The sequence below is a fragment of the Bubalus kerabau genome, chromosome 4, assembly GCF_029407905.1.
Source record: "Bubalus kerabau isolate K-KA32 ecotype Philippines breed swamp buffalo chromosome 4, PCC_UOA_SB_1v2, whole genome shotgun sequence".
Taxonomy (NCBI): Eukaryota; Metazoa; Chordata; class Mammalia; order Artiodactyla; family Bovidae; genus Bubalus; species Bubalus kerabau.
In genome coordinates, this window is record NC_073627.1 from 65,503,883 (window position 1) to 65,526,984 (window position 23,102).

At 39.5% G+C, this 23,102-nt stretch overlaps 1 protein-coding gene across 13 annotated transcripts in view; it reads right to left on the reverse strand.

The window, feature by feature from the left end:
- Positions 1 to 23,102, reverse strand: part of LOC129649783 (putative coiled-coil domain-containing protein 144C) — a 137,479-nt gene that overhangs the window by 78,577 nt on the left and 35,800 nt on the right. For 4 of the 13 annotated variants that reach the window (XR_008713262.1, XR_008713260.1, XR_008713264.1 and 1 more), the window contains 3 exons: positions 22,925 to 23,032; positions 13,278 to 13,323; positions 5,657 to 5,756 (listed from right to left, as the gene is read on the reverse strand). Coding sequence is in view for 2 of the 13 variants with exons in the window: in XM_055577601.1 (XP_055433576.1) it covers positions 6,547 to 6,584; positions 13,278 to 13,323; positions 17,662 to 17,721; positions 22,925 to 23,032 (252 nt within the window). In the remaining 11 variants the exon portion in view is untranslated. Of the gene's footprint in view, positions 1 to 5,656; positions 5,757 to 6,393; positions 6,585 to 13,277; positions 13,324 to 17,661; positions 17,722 to 22,924; positions 23,033 to 23,102 lie in introns of those variants that run through there. The other 9 variants (XR_008713268.1, XR_008713269.1, XR_008713270.1 and 6 more) reach the window with 5 other exon arrangements.

Consider the following 23,102-nt stretch of genomic DNA (forward strand, 5'->3'; position numbering starts at 1 on the left):
AGGAGAATATTCCAGACTACTCCAGACTGCAATATCCCATTCCTCCCAAATCTGTCAGTCTGGGCACGGTAGTGTTCTATCCATCCCTGATTTTTTTTTTCAAGTATTTTCAGAATGGATTCCAACTTAAATGTTTCTTCTATAGCTTATACTCCTCTTGATACTGCCTTACACTATAAATAGATATCAATCATACTAATTAATACCATTAGCATCTTTGAAGCCTTTTCAGGTGGCAGAGTGGTAAAGAGTCTGCCTGCCAATGCAGGAGATGCAGGAGAGCTTGGGATGATGCCCTAGAGGAGGTAATGGCAACCCACTATTCCAGTATTCTTGCCTGGAAATTCACATGGGCAGAGGAACCTGGTGGTCTACAGTCCATGGGGTTGCAGGGAGTTGGACAAAGCTTAGCAACAAGTATCTTTTGCACAGGACATTACAACACTTCACAAACACTGGCCATGAGTAGTAAATTCATCTGTAAATTGATTCCAAATTCACAGATGGATAGTAGTAGGTGGGTGTATAGATTCGAGAAACATCAGAAAAAATTCTGACTTACCATTAATAACTTGCATTAAGATCTCAGGCAAACCCCTCCACCTCCCTGAAGCCCTGTGTCCTTTCTGTATGCAGCACTGGCGGCTGAAAATAAAATGATCCTCGGTATTTGAAACTCTGGGCGAGGTGACTTTTATTCATCATAATAGTAGCAGAAGCATTATTGATATGTAGACACCAGGGGTCTGGATGCTGTTTCTCCTGTATAGCAAAGTTTCACAGAAATAGATTTTCCTGCCTCAAATGCCAGGGGAGGTCATTTACACTGGTCTCTTTCACCCTTCCCTGCTGTACAATCTATGCAAGTTGATCACTGACAGTGAGCCTGACTACTCAGCAAGTTGAGCTATGCTCCGAAGGAAACCGGATAAGGCAATGGCACCCCACCCCAGTACTCTTGCCTGGAAAATCCCATGGATAGAGGAGCCTGGTAGGCTGCAGTCCGTGGGGTCGCTAGGAGTCGGACACGACTGAACGACTTGACTTCCATTTTTCACGTTCATGTATTGGAGAGGGAAATGGCAAACCACTCCAGTATTCTTGCCTGGAGAATCGCAGGGATGGGGGAGCCTGGTGGGCTGCCATCCATGGGGTCGCAGAGTCAGACACGACTGAAGTGACTTAGCAGCAGCAGCAGAAGGAAACAGCTGGAGCCAATCCACAAGGACAGATAGAATAAGTCCAGGTTGCTGAACTCCTGCCCGTGTGCTCACTTGAAATTCCAGGTAGTCTTGGAGAGTAACCTTCGGCTGTTTATAATGCCACAGTCCTTTATTTAGTAATTTATGTCCTGTATGTGCTAAGTGAACTAAAATTATTCACTGTGTATCTGACTTACAAATCGACTCCTTTAAGTCCTAAGGAATCAATCACTCTGTTCAATTGTTGTTTAGTCCCTAAGTTGTGTCTGAATTTTTGTGACCCTAAATTCCAAATAACCTTACAAGGTTCTTAAGGGCTGTCTTAAATGAAATACCTCACATTGAAGAATAAAATATAAAGCTCCATAGTTGGAGTAATTTTTTTTTTAAACTGTATGTTTGAATGCACTTAAAAAAACAACAACAACAAAGGTATCCTCAAAAGTTTTCCCAAAAATGACAGAAAAGCATAGGTGAAGTCAACTTATCCAGAACTAACTATAAATCTGGGCACTTTGGTGTAAGTTGAAACAGGTTTAGTATTTCTCTTGTTTTCTAAAAGTCAGTGTCTTTAATTAAAAATAAAACTAAAGTTAGATGACTGGTGTTTTGACATCCAACCAAGTTTTATTTCCGATACAACTATCCAGACTAAAACACCACTCGTGGCAAAACTTGCCCATTTTTATGTGAATGTTTGTTTATACTCAGCTCTCTAAGCTCCACACCATCATGTCCTGTTCTAAGTTAAGTAATCTTGTCCAACGGTAAGTGGAAGTACACTTACATGTTCATTTCACCTTATTGTAAATCCTTTCAAAATGTCTGGCAGAGAACCTGGATGAAGTGTGAAGGCCCCAGACAGTACCCATCAGACAAGGAACACGTGCTAACACCCACCACACTATCCAGGGTTATATGATCAGTAAGGTTTCTGAATGGGCCATCCAAGACTCAAAAGATTCCAATTGGTTTTCTTTGACCTTAGACTTTCCCGTGATGTCATGCATAAGGCGAAGAGTCTGAAGACAGGTGACCTGCTTCCAAATACTAACCCCACCATTTCTTGCTGTGTCAACACAGGCAAACCATTTAAAACCTCTGAGCCCCAGTTTCTTCCTTCTACCTACCCACCTACCTATCCATCCATCCATCCATCCATCTTCTACCTTCATCTATCACAGCAGGTTGTGGTAAAGAGGAAAAGAGGAAGTATAAAGAAGGAGGCACTTTGAAAACTGCAAATGCACAAATTAACAGCAATCATTCAGATGATGATAGATGGACAAGGGCTTAGGGCCTAGGCCTAAACTTGGGCTTTCTATTGTCTGAGGGTTTCTGGGATTTGAGGCAAGAGTGAGTCAGGGAGCGTGGGCCAGAGGATGATGACTCCCTGGATAGTTCCATGAGGTGATCCTAGGGCCAAGTCAACATGATTGTCATTAAGTGTGAAAGAAATGAGTGTCGCATGTCAGAGGAGGAGAGTAGTGGTAATGTGGAATAATAAGTTGGGAGCTGAGGACCTGTTAGACCTGGATCCTGCACTAGAAGGAGGGCAGTAGGAGGAAGTGTGGAAAGAGCCTTAACCAGACTAAATGGAGCCATTTCTGGACCCCTGTTTTTTCATTCTCCTTATGTACTGTTGGATATAGAAACCTTTAATTTCCTGCTTGGTTACCCCTTAAAGTAATACTTTAAACTGTATGTCTTTTCAAATTATTCATTTGTGCATCTTTAAAAATGCATAATAACACTATCATTTGACAAAAAACAAAAACCACTATATGTCTCTTCACATTTGTTTAAGTTAACATCTCAACCATTTCTTCATCAATTTAAATCGTTGCAAAGCATATAATCTCTGGTGAATCAGAAATAGGAAATTTTAAAAATAAAACCCTAATATGACTTCTTCACTGTTTCCAGGACAATCTAATACCGCAGCAACTTGATATCTACCATAATTAATTTTAATATACACCTACAAGCTCATCTTTAGTATGCAAAAATTACTTCATTTACTCCTTAAAGTTGTATTTCCACTCTACTTTCTTCACATAATTTTATGTTAATGTGATACATTTTATGCCTAAAATCCTTTCATTTATCATCCATAATTACTTGCAGCAAAAATATGTATGTAACTTGAATTCAATTTTGTACATTTTAATTTGAAGGTAATGTTTAAATCCTGAGGCCAAATAGCTCTAGATATTAAAGAAATAATTCTAAACTGAATTATCACTATAGATACTATTAATATGTGATTTATAACACAGGATTTTATTAATATTAAACATAAAAAGTAAAATTTTATTGGAAAAAAAGTTTTCATCAGGCTTACTAAATTAATTGCATCTATTTCCTAAAATAGATGGTAATGCTCACCAACATTAATCACATTTTTCAATTATTGTTGTCACAGTTTTTGTACACACTATGAAACATTTTTCATGAAAACGAAAGGAACTTTATCATAGTAATGTCCGTTACCAAGCTCCCTCTGATAGGGTGATCTATCATCAAAATGATTTTTAATGATTTAACTTTTGACAGAGCTCAACTCGGTCTTCCCTCAAATTTCATGAAAGCAAAGTATTATAAATCATCTGAGTTGGAAAAAAATTTAATACTAAATCAACAGACTTTCACTTTCTCAAAAACACTATTTTGTCTGGCACTCAAAAGATTTGTGGGCCCTGGAGAAACTCATCATAGAAAGCAGAGGGAGAGAGGGCAGTTCTCACCTTTATGGAGAGGTCTTTGTAGAAAGCAAGACCCTCTGCCCACCTGGGACTGCTCACTGCTGCTCAGCTCCCTGCAGAGCAACCTTTGGAAAGGGTGCACAGGCAGGCTGTGGATCTTCAATATTTTTTTAATCCACGTATTGATGTAACCTTAGCCAGCATTCACATACCACCAAGCATGTGGGGGTCCAATTGTGAAGGCGACCCCTTTGGACTGTCTGGGAGCTGACTCCCACTGACCTGGGAGCTGAGTCTCAGCAGAGCTGGCAACCCTGGACAGTGGGAGATTCCCTGACCTCTCCAGCTGGCATTCTCCAAACAGGGTTGGGGCGAGGGCACAGGGGGGCATCTGTGCTGGTTGAAAATGTGAGTGATTCCCAGTGAAGACAGAATCCCAGTTGAAAAACATTTGGGAAAAGCTCCCTTTTATTTCCCCCTCTTAGAGATTTGCAATCAAACAAGAATACTAAAGGCTAAAGAAAGCTGTTTAACTTTCTTTAGCATAGATTTTTGGAAATCAGTTTGCTCCCCCACCCCAATCTTTTCTCCCAAAGGACACACAGTTATATAGAAAGTGAAAGTGAAGCCGCTCAGTCGTGTCTGATTCTTTGCTACCCCGTGGACTGTAGCATACTAGGCTCCTCTGAACATGGGATTCTCCAAGCAAGAATACTGGAGTGGGTTGCCATTTCCTTCTTCAGGGGAAATTCCTAACCCAGGGATCGAACCCAGGGATCAATCCCTGGTCTCCCACATTGGAGGCAGACACTTTAACCTCTGAGCCACCAGGGAAGCCTGGTCAGTTATATAGAAAGAGACTTTAAATCATCTGCTCTGATCCCCAGAGTGCCAGACTGAGTCTCCTTTGAGATTTATGTGGTCTGACCTGTTCATGACAGCTACAGGCCTCTCTAGTTTCCAGGGGACCTGAGATTGGTTGGTTTTCAAGGGCTATTAACCTGCCAGGGCAGTGTTACCCTCTGCCCCAGTCTTCCTACTGATGTTACCCATTTTTAGATGGACGTTCTAGTACAACAGGAAGGTTTCTGTGCTACTGATGTAGGGGCAGCACCCACTGCAGCCATGAACTTGAAGCCTTATGATCAGATCTCACATAACCACCAGTGGAGGGTCAGTTTGGTGCCTTCCTAGCTGTCTTTCTGCACCCCATGGTCCATGATGGTGTGTGCCAAGTCAAGAGTGGAGTATAATTAGATGCAAAATACAATTAAACTCAAACATATATGAGTGGAATGTGTATGTGAGAAAGAGACTGTGTCTCATCAAATGACTGTCTTTTTAACATCCAGAGCCATGTGGATTATAATCATCTGGTTTGAATTGTCCATCTTTTCATTGCCAAGCATGAAAAGTTCACTACATTACCATGATGAAGATGAGAATACACAGTTCAAGTACCCACTGGGGAGAAACGTCCCTGACGCTGTTCACTGCATGGGAAAAAGGGCTGGGTCACCTGACTTGGGTCACATTTTGGAACTTCACAGGCATTTGATCTAAGACACCACCACTGACAATACACAAGAGCAAGTCCCTGCTATCCTTTCCTCCAGGAAGACCCCAGGACTTCAAGTTAGAAATCGGTCAATATGCGATGCACCAGTGCTGAACATTTTGGTTAGCATGGAGATCCAATCAGACTTTCCACTCTGACAGCAACTCAGAACTCAAACAAATCCGTCATACCTGCTGGGAACAAGGTTGAAGAGTGGAGCATCTCTGTTCTTGGAACACAGGAACTGTGAAGCTTTCTGCTTGTATCTTCACTCTGCACACAATCTTAACTCTACACAGAACAAGACAGCTGATGAGAACCAGAAGCCAACCACATGGACGACTGGTCCAGTCTCAAATGGAACTGGATTGGCCCTTGGGAAGCCTCTGCTCTCACCTGTGAAGCTGCAAAATAACCAATGCATTTCTTTAAGCCTCTGCAAACCAAGAACAGAACTCAAAACAGCTGGAAGAAACGAGATAAGGCATCACAACTAGCTTTTGATCTTAAAACCACTGGAGATATCCTGGGAAATCATGCTCCCAAACTCCCTTTTATGGGAAGACAAGGGTCAAACGGTTTGCCTACAGATGAAGGGGAAGAGCTTTCAGCATTTCAGGTCATGGGTTCTAGATATTAAGGTTCAGAGAAACCTGCAGGGAAGTGCCAGGGAATAAACACCACACAGCAAGTCTGTGAGCAGGATACTCTACATGCTCAGTGAAACCTCCTGGACAAATTTGGCTTAAATATTTTCTTTTTAATGCTTTGTAGGAGGGCTGATAAGAAGAGCTGAGTGAGGAAAACAAAGTACCGAGATTAAAATTTCTTCTGTGTAATGAGATAGGCAAAATACAACCTCAAATAATAATATGTCTAAGTGTAAGTCTTAAGGAATACAGCTTTATTTATTAAACAAGATGTATGGGGTCGCACAGAGTTGGACACGACTGAAGTGACTTAGCAGCAGCAGCAGCAACATTTAATTACACTAATATTCCTCCTATGGCTTCAAATCGCCCTGATCCTCTTCTTAATATGCTCATTGTCTATGCCCTTCATGTGTCTTATGATCATAATTTTAACTCTTTAAAGCAGCTGGATGACATAAATATGGATCTGTGAAAAGCATACAATAAATATGTCATGTCAAGCTTTCCTACCATTTACCAACTTATTAATTTTTTTTAAAATATGGTACAATTGATGCAAGAACACTGAAAAACCAAGGAGATGGTGTTGCTAAATTAGGAACTTCTGGCTTCTCATCCTTTATAACTGAAGGTTGTTAACAAAATTATTCTTTTAATCCCTTTGCCACTCTGCCATCTTTACTCTAGGTTTATAACATGTTCATAACATCCTTGTTTAACAGCGGTTCTGGGAAGCGAATTCTGTTCATTCATCTCAAATACCCTGTTCATTGCCATCAATCAGGGCCCAGGCCATGTCCCAGCCCTCCTGACCTAGTCTTCTCTCCCGACCACATTAGCTCACTTCCATGCAACTTCCTCCTAAATTCCTGCCACACTCTCTTTGATATCACTGAAAATTCAAAACTTACCACCTGACATTGTCATTCATATATAAATATATTATATACATTATTTAAAATATGTAAAATATAATATGTAAGATATATGTAAAATATAATATAGAGAAATTATAAAGAGTCCTTGAAATAAAGAATTCCACTGAATTGGTTCCAGATGACTTGGTGTGTTTTTTCTTATCCTCTATTTGTATGACAGTCATTTGAAATTCAACTATTATTAGAACTGCAAGAAAGAGAGGACTAGGATCTTGCCTCCTGGAGCTCCCTTGTCAGTACTTTTATCCACTTTCCCTGGTCTCATGCCGCCTTGAGCTTTCCTTTCTCTCTTTCTCTCTCTTTCATGACCCACTTTTTTATTCTTTTTATAGGTTTTTCTACAATATTTTCTTTTTACCTTTTGTTTTTTGGAGTATGTTTCATCACTTCCATTCTTTACTGTTTAATCTTTTTCAGAAGCACAAGTGTACACACACACACACACACACACACACAAGTTCCCATACAAGCTCTGTGTTTAGGTGCTTCTTGACTGGGCTGTCTCTGTGTTTGACTCACATTTTCATATTCCACAATATTACCACATGCCAGGAGAGGCAACCATTTTCCTGTCTGCTTCTCCTTTTGACTTACATGACACTAAAATGAAGCAAAAGGAAGGGTCGCAGACAGACCACTGAATGCTTTAAGATGCTGGCCTTTTAGAATTACATCTCATGTTTTCCAAAGCATCAGAGCCCTGACCAGTCATTTGGCACCTTCTGCAGGACACAAAGAGCCACATGCTGGGAAAATCAGATCTGATTTAATGAATCTGATTGAATCTGATTTAATTCAAGGTGGCCACCACATACCTAGAACCACTCTGAATAAACCATTTCCTGCTGTCAAAATAACTGTACTAGCCAAAGCAATCTACAGATTTGATACAATTTGTATCAAATTACAAATGCTGTTTCTCATAGAACTAGAACAAAACATTTTACAGTGTGTATGGAAAAGCCAAAACAATCTTGAGAAAGAAGAGCAGGAGCTGACAGGATCAGGCTCCCTGGCTTCAGACTACACTACAAGCTACAGTAATCAAAACACTGGTACTGGCACAAAAAATGAAATATATTGCATAGATCAATGGGACAAGATAGGAAGTCCAGAGAGAAACCCACACACCTGTGGTCAATTAATCTAGGACAAAGGAGGCAAGATTGTACAATGGAGAAAAACAGCCTCCTCAATAAGCAGTGCTAAGAAAACTGGACCGCTACATGTATAAGAATGAAATCAGAACACTCCTTAACACCATCCACAAAAATAAACTCAAAATGGATTAAAGACCTAAACATAAGGACAGACAATATAAAACTCTTGGAGGAGAACACAGGCACAACACTCTGCCACAAATCACAGCAATGAATCCTTTTTGACCCACCCCTTAGAGTAATGAAACTAAAATCAAAAGTAAGCAAGTGGGACCTAATTAAACTTAAAAGCCTTTGCACAGCACAAGATATCATAAACAAGACAGAAGAAAGCCCACAGAATGGGGGACAATATTTGCAAATGAGGCAACTAACAGATTAATCTCCAAAACATTCAACCAACTCAAAGAGGTCAATATCAAAAAACAAACAACCCATTCAAAAAATGAGTACAAGATCTGAATAGACATTTCTCTAAAGAACACTTACAGATGGCCAAAAAGCACATGGAACGATGCTCAGAAAGGATGCTCAACATCCCTAATTATTAGAGAAGAGCAGAAATACTACAATGGGGTATCATTTCACACCAGTCAGAATAGCCAGCATAAAAAATCTACAAACAATAAATGCTGGAGAGGATGTGGAGAAAAGCGAGCCCTCCTACAGTGTTCATGGGAATGTAACTAGGTACACCCACTGTGGAGAACAGTATGGAGGTTTCTTGAAAAACTAAATATAGAGCTGTCATATGAGTCAGCAATCCCACTCCTGGTCAATTATCCAGAGGAAACCATAATTTAAAAAGATACATGCACCCCAATGTTCATGGGTGCAGCAATATTTACAATAGCCAATATATGGAAGCAACCTAAATATCCATCAACAGATGAATGGATAAAGATGTGGTACACATACACATACACACAATGGAGTATTCAGTTCAGTTCAGTTCAGTCTCTCAGTCGACTCCGACTCTTTGCGACCCCATGAATCACAGCACGCCAGGCTTCCCTGTCCATCCAACTCCCGAATTTCACTCAAACTCACGTCCATAGAGTCCGTGATGCCATCCAGCCATCTCATCCTCTGTCATCCCTTTTCCTCCTGCCCCCAATCCCTCCCAGCATCAGAGTCCTTTCCAATGAGTCAACTCTTCACATGAGGTGGCCAAAGTACTGGAGTTTCAGCTTTAGCATCCTTCCTTCCAAAGAAATCCCAGGGCTGATCTCCTTCAGAATGGACTGGTTGGATCTCCTTGCAGTCCAAGGGACTCTCAAGAGTCTTCTCCAACACCACAGTTCAAAAGCATCAATTCTTCAGCCCTCAGCCTTCTTCACAGTCCAACTCTCACATCCATACATGACCACTGGAAAAACCATGGCCTTGGCTAGACGAACCTCTGTTGGCAAAGTAATGTCTCTGCTTTTCAATATGCTATCTAGGTTGGTCATAACTTTCCTTCCAAGGAGTAAGTGTCTTTTCATTTCATGGCTGCAGTCACCATCTGCAGTGATTTTGGAGCCCAGAAAAATAAAGTCTGACACTGTTTCCCCATCTATTTCCCATGAAGTGATGGGACCAGATGCCATGATCTTCATTTTCTGAATGTTGAGCTTTAAGCCAACTTTTTCACTCTCCACTTTCACTTTCATCAAGGGGATTTTTAGTTCCTCTTAACTTTCTGCCATAAGGGTGGTGTCATCTGCATATCTGAGGTTATTGATATTTCTCCCAGCAATATTGATTCTGGCTTGTGCTTCTTCCAGCCCAGCGTTTCTCATGATGTACTCTGCATAGAAGTTAAATAAGCAGGGTGACAATATACAGTCTTGACGTACTCCTTTTGCTATTTGGAACCAGTCTGTTATTCCATGTCCAGTTCTAACTGTTGCTTCCTGACCTGCATACAGATTTCTCAAGAGGCAGATCAGGTGTTCTGGTATTCCCATCTCTTTCAGAATTTTCCACAGTTTATTGTGATCCACACAGTCAAAGGCTTTGTCATAGTCAATAAAGCAGAAATATATGTTTTTCTGGAACTCTCTTGCTTTCGATGATACAGTAGATGTTGGAAACTTGATCTCTGGTTACTCTGTCTTTTCTAAAACCAGCTTGAACAAATGGAGTATTACTCAGTGATAAAAAGAATGAAATGATGCCTTTTGCAGCAACATGGATGGACCTAGAAATTTTCATACTAAATGAAGTAACTCAAAGAGTGAAAAACAAATACCATATGATATCACTTAACAGTGGAATCTAATAAAAATAAGTTTATTTTCAAAACAGGAACCAATTCCCAGATCTCAAAATCAAACTTATAGTTACCAAAGGGGAAACTTGGGGGGAGGGATAAATTAGGAGATTGGAATTAATATATATACACTACTATGCATAAAATAGAAATAGATAACTAATAAGGACCACCAATATATTACAGGAAATTAACTCAATAACCCATATGGGAAAATAATCTGAAAAGAAGGGGTATATATGTGTGAATCACACACACACACACACACACACACATATATATATATATAAGTTATATATATATATATATATATCTGATTCACTTTGCTGTACACCTGAAACTAGCACAACACTGTAAATCATATATACTCCAATAAAATTTTTTTAACAATTATTTCCTGCTGGGACAAGGCTTTATACCCCTTTAGAACAAATCTCTACAACTCCCAATAAATATCTCAGAAGCTAAGGGGTCTTTCCTATGACTTCCTTCCATTTTCTTTTCAGTTTCATAAAGTATCTTTATTCAGTCCAAAGAGTCATGAGCATTGAGGGGCCCAGTGGCAACCAGGAACAACCAATGTGAGAGAAGAAGCCACGTTTTGTTTGTTCTTTCCATCTCTAGCATCCAGCACAGAGACTGGACTCTGGAATTGGCTGGTTTAGGGTGTGCGGCTTTTGAAGCACATGATGTGTATTTAATATATGAGGTGGAGGACTATGACACACAGATTATTTTAAGAAGAGAGATTTTTCTAGATGTTCCAGCCTAGGTAGGTTATGAGTGAAAAACTCCTAACTTGGAACCCTCTCTCCACCTCTTAAATCTATTAAAAATAAAGGAGGACACACTAAAAAGAAAAACCAATGGAAACGGAGTAGGACCCTGTGAGGACTTGCCCACAAACCCTGACTTTTGTTTGTAGAAAAGCTTTAGCCTCTGAGGCTTTGACCAAAGAGCAAATGTAATCAGAGAAGTGAGAAAATGCTGAAACAAAAACAGTTGAGCAAGACAAAATAACGGATAGGTAAAACTTCAAACAAAGTCAAGGACATTTAATTTCTCCTCAAGGGCTGTAGATAACATTCTGAGCCATATCTTTGAATTCTTCTGCAGATACTGAAATGCCCACCAGCTGGAAGAAGTTAACTGCATGTTAACTAAACCTATGTACACCCCAGACCAGTTGAAACCTGATGGTTGATGATACTGACTCCTAAAGTCACCCAGTAACCTCACCACCAACCAGTCCAGAAGGATGTACACCAGCCATCAGGCACCTCACACTCTCACCCCTAACTCTGCCATCAAAAACCCTTCCCTGAATTTGGGGGAGAATGGATACATGTATGTGTGTGGCGAAGTCACTCACTGTGCTCCTGAAACTATCACCACATTGTTCATTGGCTATACTCCAATATAAAATAAGTATTTTTTAAAAATTGTTTTCATCTTTAGGAAACATAAGCCACATATTTTTCTTTATTCTAGTTTACCAAAAGGTGCATTCATTTTTATCCCAAGTATTCTAACTATTGGGAAATGTTTAAAATTTTGTTAATTCTCTCATTAACTAGGCTGTCCTCCTTGCTTAATACAAATATATGTCCTCCAGTTTAATACAAAACTTGGGGACATATATTTCTATACCACTATCTCTATATCTACTCCTGTGTGTATGTTTATGTGTGTCTATATCTAGCTATTTCTCCATACTGGAAATATGTTGTGTAGTATTTTGAAGCTTGCCTTACTTAACAATAAATCACTGACATTAAAACAAACAAACAAACAAACAAAAAAACACCACTGACAATGAAACCCTTCCCTGGAAGCCATCAGAGACTTTGGGTCTTTTGAGAAAGAACCCTCTGTTCTCCTTGCCTGGCCCCACACTGGGCACCTTGCAGGAAACACCAGTTTCCTTCATCACAACCTGGTGTCAGAAGATTGGTTTGACTGTGTATTGGGCAAGTGGACCCAAGTCTGGTTGGGTAACAAAATCAATAACCAACTCCTGCAGGAGGACAGGAAGGAATAAATAGATTGTGGTATAGGTTCTCCATAAAACCTAGCCTAGAACTGGAGAAATACTAGGCGATTTCAATATTCTCCTTAAAATTGATAGTTTAATTATCTGCCCAGTGTGATGGTTAATTAATCTGTCGACTTGGCTAGAATATGATCCCAGCTGTTTGGTTAAACACCAGTTTAGATGTTTCTGTGAAGGTATATTTTAGATGTGATTAATATTTAAATCAGTAACTTTGAATACAACTGATTACACTTCATAATGTCCAGGGGCATCATCAGTTAACAGCTGTCAGAGCAAAGACTGAGGTTCCTCAAAGTGGAAGGATGCTTTCAAATTGTGATGCTAGAGAAGACTCTAGAGAGTCTTTTGGAGGTGGGGGTGGGGAGGTGAGATACAGGATGGACAGACACATGAAAACCCATGGCTGATTCATGTCAATGTATGGCAAAAGCCACCACAATGCTGTAAAGTAATTAGCTTCCAATTAAAATAAATAAATATTTTAAAAAACAAAAATTAAAAAAAAAAACTAGCACAACATAGACCTTTTGAGTTTTTTTAAAGCTATGGAACATGATGAGTAAATGAGGAAGAAGGATACTTTTTACTATGACTGCTCATGCATTCACATTTTTCATTAGCTATGTATAAGAAAAATCACTTAACATAGCATCTGTTATCCACACAATGGCAAATGATGCCATTTACTGTTTTCAGTGTATTTCAGAAATCAATGTCTAAATTTAATTCATAAGTTTTGGCAACATACCTTTTGTTAGTTCCCTAGTTATACTCCTGGCCAATTCCAGCTGCATCTGAAATAAGTCAAATATTATTTATATTTAAGTTAAGCAAGAGATATTGTCATAGGAATGACACAGAACTAACTAAATGTGACATTTAAATAATACTTTTAGAGATTAGACCTAACTTGAAGATTACTTAAGTAGAAAAATAATCACATAAATAAAAGAAAATGAATTCCCACTTATTCTGCTTTTAGATAACAGAGAACATATATATGGAATGCTATTTAATCTGATAAAATGTACAATAAATACCAGTCTATTGAGAACACACAATTTCAGAGAATTAGGGAATCATGCATAGTCCTAGAAATGACTCACAAGATTACTATTTTTCCCCTAAAAGCTCCTGCCCTAAATATATACTTCTGAGGCCTTTCTTTTGATTTCTACGTGAGGATTGAGTTCAAATGGAATAAATAGTTTGAAATCAAACTGTTAATAAGGAGAACACATCTGTGATTTTCTTTAAACTTTTCCATTTAACGAAAACACAGAATGGTGAGAAAATTATACACAAGAAAACAAGGTACCAGCAAGTTTTAATTCTAAAGATGTTTAGTGAGAAGGATTCTCTTATGACTGTTAGTTTCCAAACTATGTCCCATAAAAATAGAAGGTCCCACAGGGGTCACTGCAGAGTTGACGAACAGACAAATCACAGCTGCAGGGTCTCTGGTCATTCCTTTAGCTAACAGGCTCTATACTTGTCTCTATTTTATATAATATGGTTCCACGTAAAAGTTTGTTGTTGTTGTTGTTTGTTTGTTTGTTTTTCAAATAAAGGTTGTTTTCTTTGGGGGAAAAAAAAACTTTTTGTAAGGTATGAGACTCATTGATTTAGTCAAATTTTCGAATTCTACAAAAGAAGTAACAAAGGCAATGGCCTTCTTACTGAGTCCTATTCCAGTTACTTCCTCAGATTAAGAAAAACACATAGATTTTTAACTATAACATAGAGAAAATGAATATGTAAAACCTTGTTTAAAGTTCAATAACGCTTGTGGCATGATGTGATGTAGTAACTTTCTAACTAAATCATATGCTTTAAAGGCATGAATTAGAATAAATTATTTTTTTCAGATTTCTTTCAGTGGTTTATTAATACATGAAAGTATTATAATTTAATATATAGAAATAGAAGCCTGCAGCAATGTGTATGTGTTAGCCTTTTACAAAGAAAATGTAACAGCAATGATTTTATTTCCTATATTTTTTCTCCAACTTTAAAATTTGACATTTGTGGTGAATCATAAGATTTCAAGCATATGGGGAAATAAAACAGAAATATATGCGATATTTACAGAATCATCTCTGGTGCTTTCATTCACCATTTAAAAACAGTTTAAAAATTCATTAAGCTGGATTCTGCCCTTAGATACACACAACAAAACCCCCATTGAAGTCAGTGGAAATTGTATGTGTATATCCAGGAGCAGAATTTGGCCCGCTGTGTTTAATTCACTCTGATCATTCCTATTAATTCAATATTAATATTTCCGTTCACTTATTCAATTAGTTCTGTGGTATTCAAAATTCATTGTACGTAATACATTGTGATCAGTCAATCATTTCTCAAACTCCTTTGGAGAAGTGGATATATTTAATTTATAAAGCATGATTTTTTTTTTTTTAAACACAGGAAAGGGAACTTGAAGGAGAAAATCTTTATTTGAATCAAGTAGGCCAAAGCTGAAGAGATTCATCCTTAAAAGGATGTTTGCTCCCACCAGATAAAACCTGGTTTATTAAAATAAGTCAACAAATGAATTATCCACATTTTGGGTTATTTAGGATAAAATTTAAAACATGCAACAGATCTCTCTTTACTGTCTAGCATACTTCTATCCAAAGCTCTCATCATTAGTTGATACATACAAAAAGCATGAGTGTAATCTCAATTAATAATCTAAATCTGGTCAGAAATTACAGTTGAACTTCATTTCTTCAGCCTGAAGTTTCAAGGGGAGGACTTATACTCCTACCCTCCATATGAGAAGAGAGGAGATTTATCTAATGGGTGAGTTTGGGACAAGGAACTAAGAAGTGCTTGCTTGGTTCCAAATCTCTTCTTTGAAAAGATGTAGGTGCCCACAGCACCGTGAACTTGGGTGTGCAGTAGGCAGCCTGCCCCTGGGACAGGGGTCAAGTATTTGCTTCCTCCCCTTAGGCCTGCGTGGGGAAGTGTCTGACTTGGGATGAAGTGTTCAGAGGCCCGCTGTGACTGCACAGCTAAAGCACGTCCTCCAGTTTCATGACTCTCACATACTAAGACCCAACATAGCTGTAGTGCTATTGAAGAAACCTTAGACTGCTCTTCTAAGATGGCAAAAAGTCAAATGAGAAAACAGATTGAGACTGCATTTAACAAAGGCTACTTTTATCTGAACCATGCTGCTGCTGCTGCTAAGTCACTTCAGTCGTGTCTGACTCTGTGTGACCCCATGGACTGCAGCCCACCAGGCTTCTCCGTCCCTGGGATTCTCCAGGAAAGGACACTGGAGTGGGTTGCCATTTCCTTCTCCAATGCATGAAAGTGGAAAGTGAAAGTGAAGTCGCTCAGTCGTGTCCGACTCTTAGCAACCCCATGGACTGCAACCTACCAGGCTCCTCCATCCATGGGATTTTCCAGGCAACAGTACTGGAGTGGGGTGCCATTACCTTCTCCTAGTTGAACCATAAACATCATGAAAACACTATCAAAACAATAAACCCATGTGCACTGACAGAAATGGATATTTTAATCACAATGACTACACAATGAAAACTAGTTGCAATTTAAAGACTCTCCATCATTGCTATCTCAGTCATCATTCATCCAGGTGATGTCAAGACAGAGACAAAAGTGAGCTTCATTTACAATTTTTAAATATTTGATTTATCTACAAATTTAGAAACATTATACAACTGCTCATCAAGATATTGCTTAGAAATTTAAATTTAAAAAAGAGAGAGAGAGAGAAATAAGACTAATACCACCAAAACTTAAGGGATGGAGCAAAATAAGTTCTCAGAGGAAAGTTTATATCAATAAATGTGTACATTAAGAAAAAAGAATTCTCTCAGATAAGCAACCTACTAAGGAACCAAAGAAATAAGAACATACCCAGCCCAAAGTTAATATTAGGAAGGCAAAGAACAGAATGGAAATAAATGAAATAGAAACTAAAAGAATAACATCAAATCAATGAAACTAATAAGCTCTGTTTTTTTTTTTTAAATATAAACACATCTTTAGCTAGACTCATCAAGAAAAAGAAAGGACAAATAAAATTCTAAATGAAGGAGAAGACATTACAAATGCTATGATACAAGAACAGGATCATTAGTGATTTCGATGAACAATTATATATCAAAATATCTGAAAACCTAGCAGATACAGACAAATTCCAATTTGTTCTCAAATATCCAAAAGTTCCTTAAATACCTAAAAAACTTTTTCTTACCATAGGCTTCTTTGAGACACTATGTAGAGTTACTATTATGTGACTTAGGTCTCTTTTACATTTCTTTCACATTAGAACATTTCCCCCTCCTTTCCCATGTCATTGAGTAGCTAGAAAATACTGGGCTCAGAATCCTGTAGGACTTGCCACACTTTGAACATGTTTCAAAGCCATTTCTTAAACTGAATCCCATGGCCAGCTATGATTTCCAGAGGCGTAACATTTTATATTGTGGACACTCTTCACTGTCTCATTTGGGGAAGCTGGTGCATGTATCATCTGTTCCCACACCACCCTACTCCTCTCCTGGATCCACTTATAACACCAAGCAATAGGTTTCCTCTCTAGGAGGTCCCTAATGGATTTCCAAGGAGAGCTGAAAAGGAGAGTAGTGTTTCCACAATCCAGAGAAACAGAAGCCTAGGGCTGTGTAGGTGCTCTGCTGGGAAAGAACACAAGTTGATTGTCTCAGGAAAACAAACAGCCAACAGTATCTGTGTTCTGGAAGAGGAAGCTCCTATCACAAACACATGTAGAGGACTTGTTGAGGCTCAGCAGCAGAGCTGCCACATCTCTTCTTGGAAGGCAGCAGCAGGCTGGGGTGCTCAGGTGGATTTCTATGTGAACCCAAGTTGCTCCTTTCTTGTACTTACACACAGCCTGCATCAGCAGGTTAGAAACTATAATATGGATGAAGCTCCCACAGCTCGGAGCACCTGGGAGCCAGCACCTTGCACTGGATGCTAAGGCTCCTGGACAGGGGGATTGATGAGTTGGCCAGGGGGCTCTTCTACACACCAGCCCAGCAGCACTGGCAGCTCGTCCTGGCCATATCTTGCATGGCTGCTTCAAGGTTCTGAACTTCAAGGCAAGAACTCATGCCTTCTGAGTTCCCACTCACCTGGGCTACTTTCAGGGTCCAGTTTCCTCCCAATAATCCAGGGGAGCCTGATAGGAACCCCTGGAGGAACCAGAAATGAAAAACTCTAAGATACTCCTTTTGATGAGCTAAAAGAGGAGCTCAAATGCAAACATGCACATGCTTCAGTCTGGATGAACACACACTGGCTGGCTGTCAGCTTTGAGCCAGGCTTGGTGCTCGGCACTGGGGTACATGGAGAATATTCCAGACTACTCCAGACTGGAATATCCCACTCCTCCCAAATCTGTCAGTCTGGGCACAGTTGTGTTCTATCCATCCCTGATCTTTTTTTTTTTCTTTTTCTTTTTTTTCAAGTATTTTCAGAATGGATTCCAACTTAAATTTTTTCTTCTATAGCTTATATTCTGTTGCTACTGCCTTACACTATAAATAGATATAAAATCATACTAAGAAAATACCATTAGCATCTTTGAAGGCTTTCCAGGTGGTAGAATGGTAAAGAATCTGCCTGCCAATGCAGGAGATTTAGGAGAGCTCAGGAAGATGCCCTGGAGGAGGGAATGGGCACTGACTCCAGTATTTTTGCCTGGTAAATCTCATGGACAGAGGAACCTGCCAGGCCACAGTCCATGGGGTCACAGAGAGTTGGACAAAACTTAGCGACTGAGCATGCACACAAGTATCTTTGGCACAGGACATTACAACACTTCACAAACACTGGCCATGAATAGTAAATTAATCCGTGAATTGATCCCAAGTTCACAGGTGGATAGTAGTAGGTGGGTGTTTAGAGTCATGAGATATCAGAAAATATTCTGACTTCCCACTAATAATTTGCATTATGATCTCAGGCAAGCCCCTCCACCTCCCTGGAACCCTGTGTCCTCTCTATGTGCAGCACTGGCAGCTAAAAATAAAATGATCCTCAGTATTTGAAATGCTGGGAGAGGTGACTTTTATTCATCCTAATAGAAACAGAAGCATTATTGATATGTAGACACCAAGGGTCTGGATGCTGTTTCTCCTGTACAGCAAAGTTTCACAGAAATAGATTTTCCTGCCCCAAATGCCAGGGGAGGTCATTTGCACTGGTCTCTTTCACCCTTTCCTGTTGGACAATATATGAACATTGGTCACTGACAGTGAGCCTGACTATTCAGCAAGTTGAGTTGTGCTCAGAAGGAAATAGCTGGAGCCAATCCATGAGGACAGGTAGAATAAGTCCAGGTTGCTGAACTGCTGGCCATCTGCACACTTGAACTTCCATGCGGTCTTGGAGAGCAACCTTCAGCTGTTTATAAAGCCATAGTCCTTTCTTTAGCAAATTATGTCCTGTGTGTGCTAAGTGAACTAGAATTATTCACTGTGTATCTGACTTACAGATTGACTCCTTTAACTTGTAGGGAATCAATTACTCTGTCGTTCAGTTGTTCTTTAGTTGCTAAAGTTCTGTCTGAAGGTTTTGTGACCCTGGATCCCAACTAACTTTAAAACGTTTTAAGGGCTCAGCCTCAAATGAAATATGTCACAATGAAGAATAAAAATATCAAGCTCCATAGTAGGAGTAATTATTTTTTAAACTGTATGTCTGAATGCACTTAAAAAAAAAAAAGTATCCTCAAAAGTTTTCCAAAAAATGACACAAAAGCATAGGTGAAGTCAACTTATCCAGAAATAACTATTAATTTGGGAAATTTGAGGTAAGTTGAAACAGGTTTAGTGTTCTCTTGGTTTCTAAAGTCAGCATCTTTAATTAAAAATAAAGCTAAAGTTAGATGACTGATGTTTTGACATCTACCCAAGTTTTATTTCTGGTACAGCTATCCAGACTAAAACACCACTTGTGGCAAAACTTGCCCATTTTTATATGAATGTTTGTTTATACTCAGCTCTCTTAGCTCCACACCATCATGTCCTGTTCTAAGTAATCTTGTCCCACGGTACATGGAAGTACACATATGTGTTCATTTCCCTGGCTGTAAGTTCTTTCCAAATGTCTGGCAGAGAACCTAGATGAAGTGTGAAGGCCCCAGACAGTGGCCATTGGACAAGGACCACAGGCTAACACCCACCATTGTCTCCAGGGTTACATGATCAGTAAGGTTTGAGTGGGCCACCCCAGGCTCGAAAGATGCCAATTGGTTTTCTTTGACCTTGGACTTGGGTTCAGTGATGTCGTGCATAAGGCGAAGAGTCTGAAGACAGGTGACCTGCTTCCAAATACTAACTCCACCATTTCTTGCTGTGTCTTCACAGGCAAACCATTTAAATCCTCTGAGCCCCAATTTCTTCTTTATACATACTTACCTATCCATCCATCCATCCGTCCCCTTCTACCCTCATCTATCACAGCAGGTTGTGCTAAAGAAGAAAAGAGGAAGTATAAAGAGGGAAGCATAAAGAGGGTTTCTGGGATTTGAGGCAAGAGTGAGGGAGGGAGCATGAGCCAGGAGACGATGACTGCCTGGATATTCCATGAGGTGGTCCCAGGGCCAAGTCAACATGATTGTTGTTAAGTGTGAAAGAAATAAGTGCCACGCATGGGAGGAGGAGAGTAGTGGTAACGTGGGAAATTAAGTTGGAGCTGAGGACCTGTTAGACCTGGATCCTGCACTAGAAGGAGGGCCATGGGAGGAAGTGTGGAAAGAGCCTGAACCAGACCAAATGGAGCCATTTCTGGACCCCTGTTTTTTCATTCTCCTTATGTGCTGTTGGATATAGAGACCTTCAATTTCCTGCTTGGTTACCCCTTAAAATAATTCTTTAAACTGTATGTCTTTTCAAATTATTCATTTGTGCATATTTCAAAATGCATATTAACACTATCTTAACAACAACAACAAAAAAACACTATATGACATTTCACACGTGTTTAAGTTAACATCTAAAACATTTCTTCCTCAATCTAAGTAGTTGCCAAGGATATAATCTCTGGTGAAACAGAAGTAGGAAACATTTAAAAGTAAAATCCTAATATGACTTCTTCAATGTTTCCAGGACAATCTAATGCCACAGCAATTTGAGATCCACCTTAATTCGTTTTAATATACACTTACAAGTTCATCTTTAGTAGGAAAAAGTTATTCCATTTACTCCTTAATGTTGTATTTCCACTGTACTTTTTCACATAATTTTATGTTAATGTGATACATTTCATGCCTAAAATCCTTGCATTGATCACTCACATTTATCTGCAGCAAAAGTATGTATATAAATTGAATTTAATTTTGTACATTTTAATTTGAAGGTAATGTTTAAATCCTGTAGCCAAGTAGCTCTAGATATTAAAGAAATAATTCCAGACTGAACTATCATTATAGGTACTATTAATATGTGATTTATCACAACAGGATTACATAAATAATTATTACATATAAAAAGTACAATGTTATTGGAAAAACCAGTTTTCATCAGACTTGCTAAATTAAGATGCATCTATTTCCTAAAATAGATGGCAATCCTCACCAACAGTTTACAATTATTGTTGTTGCAGTTATTATACAATCATGAAACATTTTTCATGAAAATGAAAGGAACTTTATCATAGTAATGTCTGTTACTGAGCTCCCTCTAATAGGGTGATCTATCATCAAAATGATTTTTAATGATCTAACTTTTGACAGAGCTCAATTTGGTCTTCCATCAAATTTAATAAAAGCAAAGTATTAGAAATCATCTGAGTTGGAAAAAGATTTAATACTAAATCAACAGACTTTCACTTTCTCAAAAAACACGATTTTGTCTGGCACTCAAAAGATTTGTGGGCCCTGGAGAAACTCATCATAGTAAGCAGAGGGAGAGAGGGAAGGTCTCTTCTTTATGGAGAGGTCTTTGTAGAAAGCAAGACCCTCCGCCACCTGGGACTGCTCACTGCTGCTCAGCTCTCAGCAGAGCAACCTTTGGAAAGGGTGCACAGGCAGGCTGTGGATCTTCAATTTATTTTTAATCCATGTATTGATGTAACCTTAGTAAGTATTCACATACCACCAAGCATGTGGGGGTCCAATTGTGAAGGCTACCCCTTTGGACTGTCTGGGAGCTGACTCTCACTGACCTGGGAGCTGAGTCTCAGCAGAGCTGGCAACTCTGGACAGTGGGAGATTCCCTGACTTCTCCAGCTGGCATTCTCCAAACAGGGTTGGGGTGGGGGCATAGGACGGCATTGGTGCATGTTGAAATGTGAGTGATTCCCAGTGAAGAGAGAATCCCAGTTGAAAAACATTTGGGAAAAGCTCCCTTTTATTTCCCCCTCTTAGAGATTTGCAAACAAACCAGAATACTAAAAGGCTAAAGAAAGCTGTTTAACTTTCTTTAGCATAGATTTTTGGAAATCAGTTTGCTCCCCCACCCCCAATCTTTTCTCCCAAAGAACACACAGTTATATAGAAAGAGACTTTAAATCATCTGCTCTGATCCCCAGAGTGCCAGACTGAGTCTTCTATGAGATTTATGTGGTCTGACCTATTTGTGACAACTACAGGCCTCTCTAGTTTGCAGGGGACTTGAGATTGGTTGGTTTTCAAGGACTGTTAACTTGCTGGGGCAGTGTTGCCCTCTTCCCCAGTCTTCCTACTGATGTTACCCATTTTTAGATGGACGTTCTGGTACAGCAGGAAGGTTTCTGTGCTACTGATGTAGGGGCAGCACCCACTGCAGCCATGAGCTTGAAGCCTTATGATCAGCTTTCAAATACCCACCAGTGGAGGGTCAGTTTGGTGCCTCCCTAGCTGTCTTTCTGTGCCCCATGGTCCATGATGGTGTGGCCCAAGTCAAGAGTGGAGTATAATTAGATGCAGAATACAATTAAACTCAAACATATATGAGTGGTATGTGTGTGTGAGAAAGAGACTGTGTCTCATCATATGACTGTCTTTATTACATCCAGAGCCACATGGATTATAATCATCTGGTTTGAATTGTCCATCTTTTCATTGCCAAGCATGAAGAGTTCGCTACATTACCATGATGAAGATGAGAATACACAGTTCAAGTACCCACTGGGGAGAGACGTCCCTGACGCTGTTCACTACATGGGAAAGAGGGCTGGGTCACCTGACTTGGGTCGCATTTGGAACTTCAAAGGCATTTTATCTAAGACATCACCACTGACAATACACAAGAACAAGTCCCTGTTATCCATTCCTCCGGGAAGACCCCAGGACTTCAAGTTAGAAACCAGTCAATATGCGGTGCACCAGTGCTGAACATTTTGGTTAGCATGGAGATCCAATCAGACTCTCCACTCTGACAGCAACTCAGAACTCAAACAAATCCATCATACCTGCTGGGAACAAGGTTGAAGAGTGAGCTGGTGGAGCATCTCTATTCTTGGAACACAGGAACTGTGAAGCGTTCTGCTTGTACCTTCACTCTGCACACAATCTTCACTCTACACAGAACAAGACAGCTGATGAGAACCAGAGGCCAACCACATGGATGACTGGTCCAGCCTCAAATGG